General features: G+C 38.4%; 1 protein-coding gene across 2 annotated transcripts in view; it reads right to left on the reverse strand.

Moving 5' to 3' along the window:
* ITGA8 (integrin subunit alpha 8) overlaps positions 1–18,375 on the reverse strand; it is a 228,174-nt gene that overhangs the window by 91,872 nt on the left and 117,927 nt on the right. Inside the window, exons 16-21 of one of the 2 annotated variants that reach the window (XM_064284886.1) lie at positions 14,793–14,848; positions 14,209–14,363; positions 12,795–12,932; positions 12,252–12,319; positions 10,802–10,949; positions 2,195–2,287 (exon numbers count right to left, since the gene is read on the reverse strand). In XM_064284886.1, coding sequence (XP_064140956.1) covers positions 2,195–2,287; positions 10,802–10,949; positions 12,252–12,319; positions 12,795–12,932; positions 14,209–14,363; positions 14,793–14,848 — 658 coding nt within the window. The remainder of the gene's footprint in view (positions 1–2,194; positions 2,288–10,801; positions 10,950–12,251; positions 12,320–12,794; positions 12,933–14,208; positions 14,364–14,792; positions 14,849–18,375) is intronic. The other variant, XM_064284887.1, reaches the window with a different exon arrangement.

Genomic DNA, 18,375 nt, shown 5'->3' on the forward strand with positions numbered 1-18,375 from the left:
TAGGTTTCTTCTACTATGGACCTCGGAAATAAACAAATGCAAACATCTTACTTCCTTGACTTCTAAAAGTTATTTTGCTGGTAAAATAGATTGACATCCTTTTACATAAACACAGTCCTGGTTAAGACCACACTGTCATGTTTACCTTCCAATATGAATGACACTGGCTGCCAGTTTTGTTTCAAGGTTATCCTTAGTTATTGATGAACTCAGATGATCTCTGGTTTAGATTTAACTGAAACAGGGACAAGAGAACAGCATTTCTCTTTGGCCTGAGGCAGGTACCTTCATATCAAATTAGGTGGTTGGATTTTTCTTGAAAACTAGTGGAAGGATTTCTGAGCTTCTAGAGCAAAGGATTATCATGAAAAGTGTTCTAATATCTCTGCATAGACAACCTATTTGATCTTTCATCTGTTAATTCATTAGCTTTTACCTAAGTAATTTTCACAAGTTTGCAGCCTGGCTAGAGCATGGGCTTTCTGGCTAGGCCTAGTTTGAATCCTGGTCCGTCCTTTATGGCTCGTGTGACTTTGGACAATTCATTTGACTTCTCTGAGCCTGTGTTCTCATTCATAAGAATTGGGGAAATGCATGACTTAAAGGATTGTTGTGAAAATTAAATGATATACAAAAGCATCCAGTGATGGGTTTATAATACAGATGGCAATCAATATATGGTACCTACTAATAATCATGGAAACCCTGGTGGTGTAGTGGTTAAGAACCATGGCTGCTAACCAAATGTTGGCAGTTCGAGTCCTCCAGGCGCACCTTAGAAACTCTATGGAGCAGTTCTACTCTGTCCTATAGGGTCACTATGAGTCGGAATTGACAGCAAGGGGTAATGGGTTAATAATCATAGGAGGTACTTTTCATTTAAATATTTACTTTTTTGACTCAAGAAGTGAGCTTATTAGACTACAGTCTGACACATTTAAAAAATATCCATGATTGATAGGATTGAGTTTACGATAGTACAAAAAAAGCAACTATATTGTTCTAGCACAATATCCTAAAGTGTAAGCTGGAAACAAGTATTATTTGAGAAAAAGTTTCGAATGCTCAAATAAATGTGTGAAGCATTGGGTTAAACGGTTTATTCGCTGCAGGATGTCTCAGCACCTTTAAAACGTGAATGTGTGCGAAGCCTCCCACACATCAGCGGTGACTACAGAACTCCCTTGTAATGAAAGGCCTATCTCCAGGGCCTATCTCCTTGGAAGACACTTTGGGAAATGTTGTTATAACACAAAGCCACCCAACTATAACTTCTCATGGAATTTTTCTCAAACAGGGCATTTCATTGATAATCATAAACACCTAATTTTAAGTAGAGAAATATGTATATTTAATTACATAAGATTTAACCATGTATTATTTGCAGGTTTTGCGATTTTTCTTCTGGTTTATGACTTGATAAAATAATTATTTCCACTGTGGTATTTCCTACAAGAAGTCACTACATGTATACTTAAACTTGTAATTGCATAAAATAAATTTATTGTCTACAAGTAACGCTGGAGGGAAATTTCCTAAACCTGGAAGCAAACAAACAAAAAAAGAAAAGAGAAACAAACCACTTATTATTCTTTCGCAAGCATATTACAAATCATTATTAATTTTTTTTCTTGCTACAAATGATTTTCTGTGTTATTCTTCAGATAAGATGCATGGGAAATAGAGGCTTGATAAAGCTAATTAAAAATTGGATTATAGTAATTATCTTTATATGAAACTACTGTGAATGATATTCGTAAGGGGGGAACATATGGAAATAAAAGTTAATTTAATCACCTTTGCAAAAACCTGTTTTAATCTTTAGGTCCTTTATATTGCATTTCTTTTCAGTTCAAAGAAAAATCTGTAATAAAATGCAAAGGAAACGATTCAAAGAAAAACTGTGTAGAAAGAAAATAATTTGCATATGTGTGTTGCCACTAAAAGATATGTATGTAGGAGCAATGTCAAAAGAGGAAGCATATAAAAGTATTCAACCTTTGTGTGTTTAACCCCGGCTATTATTCAGTCTTTGTAGGCTATAATACTAAATCCCACTACCCGGGTAATTTCCTGCCTAATTTGTTTTAGTTGCCGTATGTTAAGCTGCTGAGTGCTAATTGGGAAGCTTTCCATTAGTTTCTTTAAAATTCAATTAGATAGAAAGCAGTCACTGCTTCTGGTTTTCTCTTACATTTGTTCCAGCCACCATAGGGTTCCCAAGGTCACACACCACCATTCTGGTCACATTTTCCATCTTGTACTCACAGCTCAGTGGCCGCAGCCCCTGTAACGGGAAAGAACACCGGCGTGGAGTTCAGGGGGCAAAATAAATCACATCCTGCCACAAAAGTGATGCTGAGGGCCTGGGAAGCTTTCCTTGATTTCAAACACCTGTGAGAGTAACTAGGCACAGGAATTAATTTGTGGTTATCAACTCAAAAGAGAGAATGGAGAGAAAAAGACGAGTTTTAACTTTAGAAAGAAATTTGTTGGATGGATAAACATACCTCTCCTTTCATTGAGGAAGAAAATGCTTCATACCGTATCTATATGAACATTTTAGGAAATATTTTCACTAATGTTAATGTTAAACTCAGGGCATGAAAGGTATAAATAATTTAAAATGATGAAACATATTTGTTCCTTATATTAATCTTGGGAGAATGAAATGATAATAAATATTAATTATCATATGACTCAATGACCATTTGAACATGAATTTCTCCAGGCCATGGCCCATGGATCCACTTTGAGATTCCACAGTCAATCTTAATTCAGTCCTCCAAATATTTAAGGTATGAAGAAAACACTTTTTATGTTTTACTCAGGGCTTCCTGTCTTCCCCTTTCCCCGTGTCGTATTTTGATTAAAGTTTAAAAAAACTGAAATTTGAAGAGGGGCTTAGAATTATGCACTAAATAACCTGGATTTATCAAGGTTACACAAGACCAGCGAGGGAACTAAAGGAGATTTATCTCTGAACTACTGCCCTCTGCTCCCTGCTCCACCTGGTGCCCTCATGCTCCTTGCATCTACACCTCGCCCTCCTTTTGCATACTTCAAAAGCTAACATCCCTATGGCTCTGCTCTGCTTTTGGTGATGTTGTCTTGTGTTGTAGAGTTGATTCTGACTCACAGTGACCTCATGTGACAGAGCGGAACTGTCCCACAGGGTTTTCTAGGCTATAATCTTTATGCGAGCAGATTGCCAGGTCTTTCTCTCCAGAGCCACTAGGTGGGTTGGAAACACCAACCTTTCAGTTAGCAGCCAAGTGCTTAACTATTAAGACACCAGGCCTCTTTGCTTTTAGTGATTGCCACTTACATCAATCCATTATTTCGCTCCACCTTGTTAAGTGCTACCAATATATTACCTGTCACTCAGCATTCCCAAAGACAAGATGGCTTTCACAAAGCAGTAGGGCTTTCACAAAGGAGAAGTTTACAGAAATCTAGGGATTTCTGTCCCTGTGAAGGTCTATGGATAGATAGTCCCAAGTATGAGGACTATTTATCTACCTTTCAGCTCTACTGAAATTTTCTATATGGAAGTACCTTGGATTTTCAAACAAGTTTCAGAAATGGTCCTCCATTCCTTTCTCCCCCCCCCCGCCTTTTTTTTTTTAACAAAAACAGATAAACAAGCAAATAAAAATGAAACAAACATCACAATCTATGGGATGAATCTTATAGGTAAATCACACGCTTTGAGAATATAAGCTTCAGGAGGGCAGGGAGTTTTATATCTGTTCTCCCCCAGTCCCTACAACAGTGTCAGGCACAAAGCAGTAGACAGTGTCAGGAGACAGAGGGCAGAGGAGCTTCTACTCTTTCCTAAAAGAGGAGCCTGCAACAAAACAGACAGGCACACAACTAACTATAAAGTCTTTCTCCCTCTTCTCTTCTTCCTCCTCATCACATTTTTTTTTCCATAATATTTTATTGTGTTTTTGGTGAGAGTTTACACAGCAAGTTAGGTTTCCATTTGACAATTTCCACACAAATCGCTCAGTGATCTCCTCATTGCATTTAAATACCCATCCAGCTCAAAATACACATTGAAAGTTCTGTTCCAACTAATGAGAAAGGAATGCATCACTGATATTTGGAAGCACCATTTATTAAATGTTCTCTCCAATTGCCTGGATGGCATCTTAGTATCCTAAAGACGTTGAGAAACATATTTTCAAAAACTAGTCAGGTTCCTTCTTCTCAAAGGTAAGGTTAGCACGTGCTCACGTTTTTAAAGATACATAACTAACCCTAATCTTGGAAAGATATTTTGTGTTGTTATTAATTCAAGGGTGAAAACAGAAATCCATCTGAAGCTTTCAAAAGTACCATTTGAATACAAATCAAGGATTTAGCTTCTATAGAAAATATTTTTTTATCTTATCTAAACAAAGTTTACATGTAGATTTTTTTCAGCCTTCTAGAAATAACTTTTTGGCATCTATCAAAGATGTTTTCTCCCCTCGTGTCCTCCCACTGCTTTTCTTTTTTTAACCTTTATTTCCTCTCTCTGAGTTGGAGAAACAATGCTTGTTTTTTATAGATATTTCCAGATTATTTTCCTTAGCTCTTCCAGGGCACCCTTGCTCTAATCCATTTATAGCTCTTAGGATATCATTCATTCATTCAATAAAATATTTACTGTGTGTCTGCTATTCACCAGGCACTGATAAATAAAACTCCTCGTCCTCATTGAATTTACAATTACAATACAATAACAATCATAACAAGTAATTACAATCAACTGAAATACATAATTAGAATACATTTTGATAAGTTTTATGATAGGGGAAATTCATAGTAAGAGGACAAACACAGACATGTATGCAGTCAAAAAAGGCACCCTGGAGGAGGTGGCTTCTAAGCTGATGGGGGCAGTTCAGTTCAATGGTTCATAGCATGGGCCTGGACATAACAGTTCAAGTTTGAATCCTGGTTCTGCTACTTAATGGCTGTGTAACTTTGGATGTGTTGCTTATTTTCTCCTCATCTGTAAAACGGGGATGATGCTAGCAGGTACTCTGGAAGGCTATTATGAGGATTAAATAAATTAAATACATGTAAGAGCTTAGAGCAGTCTCAGTTATTATTAAACTGTGTCCTGAAGAATGAGTAGAAGTAGGCAAGATAAAGGGGATGAGGAAGTAGAGTTAGTGTGTCAGGGAGAAGGAACAGCAGGTAGAAATTCTTTCCAGATGAGTATTCCAGAAACTGAAAAGAAATTTAGTTCGGCTGGGTTTTTTTTTTTTTTTTGTGTGTGTGTGTAAATGAAAGAATCAATAGCTAATGATACAGTTGAAGAGGTAAAAAGCAGGGGTAATATAATTAAGGGGTTCAGAAGTCCTCTAAAGAATTTGGACTTTACTCTAAAAGCAATGGGATGCTTGTGAAGGGTTTTAAGCAAGAAAGTGATATGGTCAGGTTTATATTTTGGGAAGACCACTTTCCCTGCAGTGAAGACACTGGAGGCAGGGAGGTGTGGAGATGAACAGGAGAGTGTTGCAATAATCTGGGCACAAGACCATGGTAGCCTAGATGAAGGAAGTGACAGCTGGATGGAAGGAGGACATGGACCAGAGACGTTTAGGATTAATTTTAGGCTTTAGAATCTAGTGGATGCTGTACCATTCTCTGAGATAGAAAAGGAGGAGGACTGAAAGAGTGGGAAGATGAAAAGTCTAGTTATGGACCTGCTGAACGTGAGGTGGCTGGGACTGGAGATGTCTGGGGACCACCTGATGTATGGTCTGAAGCTTAGGAGTGATCTGGTTTGGAGGTAAAGATTGGGAGAAGTCGCCAGAGGTGCAGCAACTGAAACCATGGAATGGATGAAATATCCACACAGAATGTGTAGTGCAAAAAAGAGAGAAGGTGAAGTCTTTCAAGAAGAAAGTTGGCCAACAGAGTCAAATGCAGGTGAGTAAATAAGTAAGGTGATGACTAAAATGTGTTTGAGATTTGAAGACAAAGATAACTTGGTGAACTTGGACAGTTGCTTCAGTAGGGTAGTAAGGGCAGAATTCAGCCTGCAGGGTATTGAGGAGTAGGTGGGAGGAAGGTAACGCAAAAGAGAAGACAGCTGCGGCAGCGGCCTACAGAACTCCTACTACAGGGGACCTAATGGACTGAAATCTCCAGTCGTACTCTGAACGTGATACTATGTTCTGATACCATGAGCCCCTACGGCCTGCTCCCCACCAATGACTGAGCACAGCAGGGCTATAAAAGCAGACCTGTTCCTGGGAGACATGGGGCTCCCCTGACAACCGCCTTTGACTCAAGGACCCTTGCGACCAAGTGCTTTGCAGAACCTTCCTTAGACTTCACAGTACTCCAGGATACTTCCACTTAAACTTCCTTCCCTCTTTCTTTCACTAGGGGGCAGATTCAGGGTCCCTTGCACAATTTGATGGCTCTGCCAGTCTTCTCCAGCTCCCTCCCTATTTTTTTCACATGAGTTTTTCCCCTCGTAAAATCATTGCACTTTTAATCCCTTCTTGGCATTTGCTTCTTCGAAGACACAAACTAACAGTACAACTTTTCAAAGAAGTTTGTGAAAGAGCGTAGAGATAAGGGAACGATATGGGAAGATATGTGGGGCCAAGGGAGGATGATACAATTATTGTGTCATATTGTACTTTCCAAAGATGGGTACAACAATACCTCCCATTCTATATGCCCTTTTTAGCAATGTGACTTTAACCTTCAAGTGGGAGGGAGATCTCTGCCTGAGCCCAGGCAGGCCTTTGTAACTGCCTTAACTAAAAGAGTAAAGCAGAAGAGATGCTCTGTGACTTCTGGGGCTGGATAATAACAAATGCCAAGTACTTCCATCCTACTTTTTTGGGATGCTACCTCTCGGTACCCAGCCACCATTCTATGAGGAAGCCAGACAGCCCACATAAAGGGGGCACATAGAGAGGCCATCTGTAGGTGTTTTGGCTGACAGCCCAGCTGAGGTCCTTGCTGAGAGCTAGTATTAACCCCAAGATATGTGAGTGAAAGGGACTGCTGGTGATCCTCGCCTCCCAGTCACCGAGCCTTTGAGTTTCCCCAACTTAGGACCCAAACATTGTAGAGCAGAGGCAAGCCATCCCCCACTGTGCCCTGTCCAAATTCCTGACCCACAGAATCTGTGAGCGTGATAAAACAACTGTTTTTGCCACGAGAAGAAGCCAGTAGGTGGGGGAGACTGATGATCCAGGAAGGAGGGGTTATTGGTGGAGCAAGACCCCTGAAATGGTAGAGGGATGGGACCCAGATTATTGGCAGGCAGAATGACCTTGGATAGCAGGTGGGACAGAAGCTGTGGATGCAGACCATTGATAGGGCTGGTGGCCTATAAAGTTAAGATATTCTAGAGTTATGGTTGTGAAATTACAATTAAAATAGAGTTGGAATTCTGAAAAAATAAACGCCTTTTTACTTTCCATCAGACAACAGTATTCTGAATTTGTAAGGATTTGTAATATATCTTTTTCTTATTTAATATCCAAATTAATCAATCAATCAACAGATGTTTGGTACCTATTGGATGTAAATATAGCTACCGATGTGCTAGAAAATACAGTAAATGCTTCTGTATGCCACTTCTTGGCTACATGCAACAAGCTGATTAAAACACTGATGGGGTGAAGTATTGCCTCTGTCTTCTAGGTGTTTATGTGGAAAAGACAGTTCAGGTATAGGACTTGCTAGCGTGGACATGGTGACATCTGCCTTTGCCTGCATCCCCTTCTCAGGCTTGGGTCTGTCTTTTGTTTCAACAGAATTCAGAAACCAGTTTCCATTTGTTCATTCTTGGGTTTATTCTTTCTTTTTTTCTTACATTCTAAGCACCTTTTCTTATTGTTCCTATTTCATTAAAAAAAAAAAAACAAAAAACTCCTTGCTGTCGAGTCCATTCCGACTCATGGCAACCCCATGCGTTACAGAGTCGAACTGCTGCATAGGGTTTTCTTGGCTGTAATCTTTATGGAAGCAGATCATCAGGTCTTTCTTCTGTGGAGCTGTTGGGTGTGTTCGAACTGCCCACGTTTAGGTTAGCAGCCAATTGCAAACCATTTGCACCACTCAGGCTCCTCCCATTGCATTGTACAAGTTCCAAGATAAAGCATATAGGCCTTTATTACCAGGAAAATTAAGGGAAGTGTAAGGGCTGACTCAGTTAAGGTCTCTAGAGAAAAAGATGAGCGTCAGCATCTGTAATTGCTAAAAGATGAATGTTTTCAACAAAAGACAAATAAAATTCACCATCAGATAATCCCTAATGCCTTTTCCCTTGAGAGAAAAATTTAAAAAATCCAAATTGGATACAAATAAAAAGGTACACAAACCTCAAACTGCTTAAAAACAAAGAAGAAATTAGAATGTGGCTTAGTTATGTAAAACTCAAAGACAGAGGCCCAAGGGAAATTGATAAAGGAAAAGTTAAGGACCCATTCGCGATTATGGGTGTGTGTTGTAAGGTCTCCAGCCAAAGATAGACTTGATAAGGGCTCCCTCATGTTTTCCATGCAACAGGGTAAATGGTAAACTTGATGTTTGTTAAAAGAAGAACATTTTAGAATAGATGCTTTGTTTCATGAAGTTGGGGATGGAGAATGAGGGGTGGGGTGGGGTGGCACGCAGGAAATTGAAATACAAATATGAGTTGAGCCCTGAAACAGTTTTTAAAATAATATACTTGAGCTTCATCTTTGCAATTGTTTGTGTATAATTTGCATCCAACTTTAGAATTAAGTAAAAATGTCTCCAAATACATTAACACACTGCATTTTGCCCTTTTAAATAAAACAGAAATCTATACCTCACCATTATTACCAAATAGGCACTAAAAACACACTATTTAAATAGTTATTGATGGTACTATTCTATAAATTTTTTTTTCAGCAGAAACTCTTAACGATTTTACATGGCTGTTAAAGGCACGTAATTATTACTCACCTGACTTTCTTTTTTTCCACTGAGATTGTTTGACTAAAATATAAACCATGAGACTGGAGTTATGACTAAAACCAATAAGCCATACCCATTGCTGGCAAGTCAATTCCAACTCACAGTGACCCTACAGGACAGAGTAGGACCGCCCCATAGGGTTTCCAAGAACAGCTGGTGGATTTAAACTGCCAACCTGAATAGAGAATTTTATAATCCCTAGTTTCTTAAAATGTCTTAAAAAATAACAACATCACAACAGTTTTTAAACATCTCTTTAGAGGAACTGACATTAAACTATGTAATCATTACAATGCTGCAGGCTCCTCAGAGTGTGTGGCATTTGGAAACTTGTAGGCATTTAATAAATTTTTATTAAGTGAATGAATCCATCAGCAAGTATTTAAGGAACACCAGGATATGCCTAACAAGCCCTGGTGGTGCAGTGGTTAAGCATCAGCTGCTAACCAAAAGGCCGGTAGTTCGAACCCACCAGCTGCTCCATGGCAGAAAGATGTGGCAGTCTTGGAAACCCTATGGGGCAGTTCTACTCTGTCAGACAGGGTCACTATGAGTTAGAATTGACTCAACAGCATGTATGGTGTGATGTGCCTGGAGTTGCTGGGTGGTACAAACAGTTAAATGCTCAACTACTAACCACCAAAAAGTTGGCAGATCAAACCCATCCAGGGGTGACTTAGAAGAAAGGCCTGCGATCCCCTTCTGAAAGGTCACTGCCATTGAAAAGGGTTTTCTATGAAGCAATTTTAGTCTGCATACAGGGGGTCGCCATGAGTCAGAATTGACTCAATGGCAATTGGTTTGGTTTTTTGGTGTATGATATACCTAGTCCTGTGTAAAGTATAGTGATGAATATAAAAGAAACATTAAACTTGGTCTCTGCTCTTAGTTGTGAGTCTAAGTATTTCTGAAACTGAGGGACTTTCTCTATTATTCTATAATGTATTTATTGTGGTTTTCTAGATTAAGTGATTAAAAACAGATCCTGAGGTCTGTTTTTCCACTCTGAGTGGAAAGATTAATGTTGTGATAACAAAAGACTATAAATAGCATCAGTGTCAGGGGCATTGGTGCCTTGGCAAGTGAGGAAGGCTTGGCTTTTCTGGTCACGATCTTGGAAAGGTAGACCAAGAATTAAGAAAAATGAACACATTTTCTTGCCGGTGCCCATCTAGCCCGTTATCAGTGCACAGCAGGGATTGGTTGGACCTTTGTCTATAAACAATAATGAAAACCAGGCCTCTGTGACGAGCTTGAAGCTTGAAGAAACTCAAAGCAAGGCTTGAAAAGCTAGTGAGAGTAGGAATTTAGTTTATCAATCACTATGGTAAGTTCCTCTTCTCAGCCAATTTTCTTTTCTTCCTTGGTTCAGCTGTCAATCTTTGGCCAATTTATCTTTGCACTGTAGCAAAGAAAGGAGTCCCCGGGTGATGCAAATGGTTAACGCACTTGGCCGCAAACAAAAGGTTAGAAGTTTGAGTTACTCAGAGGCCCCTTGGAAGAAAGTCCTGTCAATCCACTTCTGAAAAACCAGCCACTGACAACCCTACGGAGCACAGTTCTACTATGACACGCATGGGTTTGCCGTGAGTTGGGTGGAGTTGACTCAATGGTAGCTGCCAACAAGAACAACATAGCAGAGAAGGACATTCACACTGCTTAAGTCCATGCCTCTGCTTGGCTCATTTCTATCATGTTTAACAAAGTACCATTTTGTCCTCTTTTATTTAGGAAGAAACCCTTCTCTAAGATGGCCCTACTTTAACATTTACTTGACTTCAAAAATACACCCAGCTCTCTATAACTTCAAATAATTGGCAGGCATTACCTTGTTGCTGCGTTCGATCCCAACATAATCTGCCTCTTCTGGTATCATTACAAAGAGTTCAGCTTCATAGGCTCCTTCCCCTTCATTTCTTGCATTTATTATGAGCATAAGGTGATTTTCATCCCCAATGATTACCTGATCCTTATCTCTAGAAAAGCAGTTCAAAAAGAATCATTAGGGATTATGCTTCTCTGACTTCGCAGATACTTTTAAGTACTTCTCTGGGAGAAAAAGGAGGATGATGAATACAAAACGGAGACGAAAAGAAGGTGGATCATCAGGAGTGGATGGTGGGAAGTGTTCAAGGAACCATCTCTGAATGGCAAGGACAGACACCATTCACCTGGTGCTGTATAAGTAAATGTTTAACAACCAGTCCCCCACAACCCCCCAAAAAACAATAACAACCCTGGTTTGTAATATTTACCCATTTCAAAGGTGTAAATCCTCCTTTATATGAAGTCTAACTTCACAGCTTGCTAGCAAAAATTCCTGCAATGTTAACAACTGGCCCATCAGCTAGTACGAGGCAGTTCTGGTACATCGCTGAAAACATTTACTTGGAGGAAAATGAGCAATTGATGGGGGGATGATTTAGAAAGTAAGAGGGGGAGACATGTAACAAAAAGTAGACTATTACAGGCAAGAAACAGGTAGCAAAATAGATCTTAAATAGCTGAGAGAGGGTTTGGAAGAAATTTGATTCACTTCAAACTTCAAATTGAACCAACATTTGGAAATGCCTGTTTCACTTCTGACCCTGACTCAAAGCTATTGCTTTTGACACCTGCTAAACTGTGAAGTTTGGGAAAAGTCCCCTTGGGAGGTGAGCAGATTCCAAACACGGGCAGTAAGATAGTTCCTGGGAGAGAGAGGCGCACAGAGCTGCTCTTTCCACCAACGGATGTTTTACCTTAGTCTCGTTTCTTTTGGGAACAAAAAGCAGTACATTTTCTGCTTTATTCCAAGAAGTGCCAGTTAAAAAAAAATTTTTTTCAGTAAATTAAAATGATTTTGTTTTGATAACTTTAAGGGTGCTTTTGAGATTACTGGAGTTGTCCTGAGGTGCTGCAAAAAACGGCCTGGCTGAAGCGTAGATGGAACCAGGCTGCCTGCATCCTTTGCCTACCTGACGGGGGCATGTAAGCAAGTAGAACCTGAGCCGCTCAATGGACAAGTTTACTTTTAAGAAAAAAACAACAAAAATTTTTTTTTCACATTTGCTGAAAGATGAAACGGCCCAGGCAGGAATCTTAGGGTGTGTCACTTGACACCAGGGACAAAGAACTGACCCAAACCTCAGGCTTACCCAAAGTGTAGCCAAGCTCAAGAATTTCACGCAGTGTATTTTTTTGTAGCAGTCGGAAGGGTATACTTTCTCCAGAGAAGCTTTACATAAACACCTGTATCTCGTTAGATCTAATGTACAAGTTTATTTATTTAAACTTACGGTCTAGCTGACAGCTTCAAGACAGGAATGCATATATTGTCTTCTCCACAGTCCACCAGGATGTGAGCCTGTGTCGTGCAAAACATGCATCAGGAATATCTTGGAAAACTTGAACCATATCCCTTTTTCTTGAAAGTAACTAAAAATTCCACAAATGAAACCAAGGCTTTCATTTCACTACACGTGATTCTCCCTAGCTATATATACACCCTATGTAACCCAGTGACCTCTCAATAAAGGCTAGTTTACATAATAGCCCAACTCCAATTCATCCTCAAACGTCTATAAAGAATGTTACTCTGGCAATGTTTTGAGGATTACGGGCTGCCTTGCTTCCATTACAGCCACATTTTGAACAAATTAAATCTTGGTTGCACAAAGGGAAGGACTTCCGAAAACACAACGATGCAGTGTTTCAGGAAACATGTTAGGGAAAATTCCCAACTGCTACATGTTTGTGTGTGGGAATGCAAACAAAAAGAGCTGGCTTTAGTCTCAAGGTCAAACAATCAACACTGGGTGCCTGCTTGAGAACAAACCTACCTGCTCACTAACAGCGTTTACTCTGTAGTAGTTCAGTATTGGCTTCACTGCCAGGCCTTCTTTAAAGATGGATTCATCCAAACTGTAATTCAAACTAATGTTGATTGGAGATAATTTATCTCGGAATTCAGTTTCATCCTACGAAAAATAATCATAAACTCAAGAAAGGCTTCGTGAAATGGCTGCAAGATGTTAAGTCTGTGAAAGGCAGACAACATTTGACTTTAGTCAATGAAAGTGAATGATGACGTTCTTATCACTGCAGCAGGCTTAGACGTGCTGATTTACGTAGTATACGCTGACACCATAATTAATATATGTTCAGAGATGAAGACGTTTAGAGCTGTGGCTTCATTGGAATATGCTTGCAGAGAAAATCTTCAGGTTCCGCAGACAATTCACACAGAATCGGTCAAGTTGCAAAGTTAAAAATTATAATTACATACAATGAACACCCTTAAAAGTATCATGAATTAGGATTTTATTTTCATGAAGTTGGCAGAATGTGTGAGTCTTCCTGAGCTCAGAGGGAGAAAACATCTTAACTCTCTTATCTCTTTACACTAAGCTCTGGCTTGTATGAACTTTAAAACATCTTCAGCACATTTGAAGTTCCCTCTGAAAAAGAAACAGAACTCCATGGGTGAGGGGTGGCACCAAGCAGGAAGCACTAAGCATACAGGACTACCTCAGACAGTGTAGCCGGCAGGTCTCCCTTCAGTTGTGTGCCAGTCGAGGTCACAATAAGATACAAGGGTCACTGTACCCAACTGTTCATTCTAGAGTGTGTTGGTGAACATTTGGCCTTCCCCAGGTTTCCCCTTGCTTAAAGTCCCTTAAAGGAGTGGATGAAATAAGAAAGAGTGATACCAACTCTACAACTGGCAAGGTGAAGATGGATCATTATTTCGTAAACGTTTTGGCTTTTTAATTTTGTGATGGGTTTTGGAGTTCTCATTAAAAAATTACTTTAAAATATATAATAAATTTTTTTTTAATAAAAACTTTGAATGCCTAAATGTTAACGCTAAAAGTTTTCCTGAGTTGCCTCTGAAATGTATGTTAATAAGATTTGACAAAACAAGTTTACGTAGGATAAAAATTCAAATTGTGTTGAAATTTTAGGTTTTTGGTGGAGTAGGGGTAGTTAGAAAGCCACCTGAGTTGAGTACTGTTACTGAGATATTTTTTCAAATCAAAAAGAAGCATTAGAAATTAGAAGCAACGCATAGTTAGGTTAGTTGAAGAAACGGTCAAGAAGAGTGTGCGACCTTAAGTTACAGTTTCCTCCCATGAAAATGAAAATAGACAGATGTGGATCTATGTAGACAAATGTGACAGGGAAGTGGAGAAAAATGGTTGGAATCTGGATTCGAGTGTTAGAGGCCAAACAAGTGACTTCTTGAACACTTACTCGAAGGTAAACGATAAGGTCCTGGCACTGGAGGGCTTTCTGCCGTCTTATCACAAGAGGGAAGATGAGATGGGACTGATGGTTGTCAAGGAAGAGTGTTCGTTTAATGGCTCCTTTTTGTTTCAGTGAATCTAACTGCACCTCAGCAGTCAGGGCTGAAGGATAGACAAAAGTAAATACAATCAGGAAAGGAAAAGTATTCAGTGAGTGCAGTGCTCTATCTGAGGTAAGAATCACCACCTCAGGTTGCTTATTCAGGAAACATTTTTTTCATAGTTGGGATCAAAAACAACACATAGGCTGAAAAAAATCTTATAAAATACTTCCCAAGCTATAAAAGAAAACTGCTTTCATAATTTTTTAATACAAATTGTCATTTTTCCATAGTTACATATGTTTTTACAGATAATATGAATGTCAACTAATCAAATAATATTTATCTAGAAGGTTCCAGATATGCAATAGAAATCTTGGTACTAAGAAAGGGCTTTTTTAGATATACATTGTCTGTGCAGAGAAATTTTTATTATTGAATTTTCTTAGGATAGTATAAAAAAAAAGTGTAAAAATGAAAACATCCTCACCTATTGTGTTTGAAATGCTCTGGCCTGCTACCGATGCACACACTGTTACAGCAAAGCTACGAAAAATGATAGTCGATGATTTATTCGTTAATAAAGTTTTGAATTGGACATAGAAGTATTCCTTTACCTTACCCATGATAAAATGAATATGTCCTTTTTCTTTTGTACTTCTCTAATTACATACACACACATATATATATTTGTGTGATATAGATATATCCCAACACACAACATAAAACAATTAAGACAGGAGACATTATTACATCGGAAGGTAATACTTGAACACACTGCTAGAGACTAACTGATTGAATCAATAGGTCAATTAATCAATTACTTGTTGCCTTCACTGACTTGATGGCAGTGGATTTTTTTTGTTTTTTTATTCAATAAATACATATGAGTATCTTGTATGTTCCAGGCAATGAAGAAGTAGGCAGTATAGTAAGAAACAGATAGTGCTATGGCCTAGAGATGAGCAGAAACATGACATCATTTAAGGAACCTAAAGAACTTCAGTGTGGTTGGAGCATAAAGCATGATGGTGAAACCATAGGAGGTGAGGCTGGCTTGGTCACCAGTAGGAAACAGGGATTTGAAAGTCAGGTTAAAGAATTTGGAATTAATGCTAAGAAGACGAGAGGACGATATTATGATTAAGCCAGCATCACCCACTCTCTCCAAAAGGAGACTGAATTCTGCAGTAACTTCCTTGCGGTGGGGGGAGGACTGAGACAGAGAGACTAGAAGAGGGAGGAGAGAAAGGAAGAAAATAAGGAGCTTACAGGGCTGTCTGAAACTAGGTAGGCATAATAATATGGGGTAGAAAGACAATAGAAAGAAGGTCTGCCTTGAACACAATCCAAGGAAACATCTGCCATGGCTTGTAGGATGACCTGTATGTGGGCTGGGTCTACGGCGGTGGGAGGAATGAAAAGTGGCACCTTGTCTCAGCCTGACTTTGCTGAATGTGCTCACTCCCTCCTGAACAATTTCAACCTTTTCACATTTCTAAGAAGGTGAAAATATACGAAAATGCTTAAATATGAGTTAATGATAGCTTTAAAGTTTTTACTAGTAAAATACGATAGTATGATTTGAATATTTCTACAGATTTCAAAAGGAGTAAAGAATCCCTAAACATACTTTAATTATGTGTCAGCTTCCTGTGTCAACCATAATGAAAATGTGTCACATCTGGGATTCATATATCCACCATGACCTCAGTCAATGTCTTCCTTCAGGGTAAATAATTTGCCACATACCATTAAGTCAAAAGTTTCCTGAGATGTCAATGCCATTACAAGTGTTTATACCATTTCCCCAGAGAAATCATGAATTCCAACCCGCTTCTGCTTCATTCGAATTACTCAAGAAAGATGAAGAGCTAATCACATCTTTAAATTTTATAGCGGGTCTGGCTTTCAAAACTGGATTTTTTTTTTTTTTTTTTCTGTGTCCAACTTTCTTGGAAGTATTTGGCTATGTGTTACAATCATCCATTGACCTTTTTTCTGTTGACCATTATATTGCCTAGTCAAAGCTCATTAGCTTTTATAAGACAAATTCCTATTTGTAACTGGAATATCAACGTACAGAAATTACAAGAATGTCAGATACAGCATTACCTAGACACACACATACAAAAAAAAACAAAAGGAATAAGATTAAAAAAAAATAAATGCATGAACATCAACATTATTTGCTTTTTGTGAAAAGATATGCAATTAAAAAGTGATGTTATCTGCTGAAGGACTACTCTTGATTTGTGGTCTACATCTAAATGAAAAGTATACTGTGGCTGTCAAGAAAAGCTGTGAACTGTTATTGAATTTAGAACTAACACCTGAAACTATAACTTATGTTCATATTCAGTGTGGTCCATTAGTCTGAATAGGTCTGAGCTGAACCAAAAACACTGCATCAACCCAGGTCCTTCTTCACAGAAATTCCAAACAAAACTGTTTTGTCTACCATGGTTCTGATATGGTCGCCAGGCAGACCCCCATACTACATAATCTTCTATCACTAGTTCTAGCCTAATACATAATTCTATGATATAACTGTGCTTAATTGTCACATATGAATGAAATAAACGTGAAACATGATTTGAAAGTATAAAACAATTCATTTTTCAAACTAACCAATTAAATCCTATTTTAATGATAAAAAATAGCAAATAACAAAGGTTTTACATAAAGTCTCACGTATCTGAAGAATGTTTTTCAGATTTGAAAAGTGGGTGGTTATTGACTTTTACATTTATAAAATAAAAACTTTCACCAAGTAATTATCTTCATTTTTCTAATTGGTTAATATGGTGATATTAATATTTATTGAGCAGGCTTTTCTTTTTTTCCCCATTTATAAATGACGATGGCAGATATTCTATAAAACTACACAGCTGCTTGCAAGGCACAGAAATCCACATCGATGGGAATGAGGAATTATTTGCCAGTTAGAGCTTATATGATCATTTTCAGATGTACAATATGAGGCTGTATCAAATACAGACTAAAATTACAGCAACAAAAATTAACAGATACCTTTCAATCATTGTGGGAAGGCAAGCTAAATTCTTAGAATAAATTAAAAAAGCATCCGAGAAGCACATTCTAGACTAAACCAGCTATTTATTTTTCATCATCTGATACCCTGGGCCATCATCAGTTTTGGATGTGAACATAAAAACACCTTTCAGAAAACATGTGCAATAGAATCAAATAATAATTAGACAGGGATATATATTTATCCACTTAATAAATTGCATTTTTTCTTAATAATATGATTTAGTGCAACAAGAAAATGGCTCAGGAAAAAGACTTTCTCGTTAAAAAATAATATTCTTCCCACAAGACCAAACAGATCCTATAATCTGTTAAAGCCACTTAAAGCTTGGAAAAATATCTATGAAACTAAAAATCCTTAGAAAAACTTATCTAGTTCAAAACAACAATATTCTATACCAGAGCATGCTATATACACTTTAAAAATTCTGTCTAGATGCCCGTTCACTTGTGAACATGTGAACCTATGGCCGTTGGCGGGAATACCAAGTCTTAACATTCACGCTCAAGTAGTTCTCACAGTCCATTAAATGTTCATTTAATCATGCCAGGGTAAGGAAAAATGCTGGCCCTTTCACATAGTTTCTCAGATCAGGTTTTCATTATAGTATTTTATGGTTTTAAACCATTTTAAAATGTGCTCAGGGCATTTCCTAACTACTTTCGAAAGCTGTTAAAGTAGAAGACACACCTCCCCGCATTGGGAGCTCCCAGTAATGGGATGTTTTTCAACCAATTTTTCAGGGTTCTCTTTCCTTCCCACCCTCTACCCTCAAAGGTTCTGACTCTGATATGAACTCCTGTCAAAAGGTCTTCAACCACACACTGAAATTGGCTGGAAATAACTTCTTTGGGTTGAGGCTGGTTTGTTCTGCATTCTGACATTCTCAGGAACCAAACATGCTGTCTGAGTTAGACCCCCTCTACTGGAAAAAAAAAAAAAAAACTACTGAAAAACGAGGGAAAAACTCCAACACTCCAAGTTATTTGTTGGCTTTTCAGAGGATACGCTAATGACA

The sequence above is a fragment of the Loxodonta africana genome, chromosome 4, assembly GCF_030014295.1.
Source record: "Loxodonta africana isolate mLoxAfr1 chromosome 4, mLoxAfr1.hap2, whole genome shotgun sequence".
In the NCBI taxonomy this organism is placed as follows: Eukaryota; Metazoa; Chordata; class Mammalia; order Proboscidea; family Elephantidae; genus Loxodonta; species Loxodonta africana.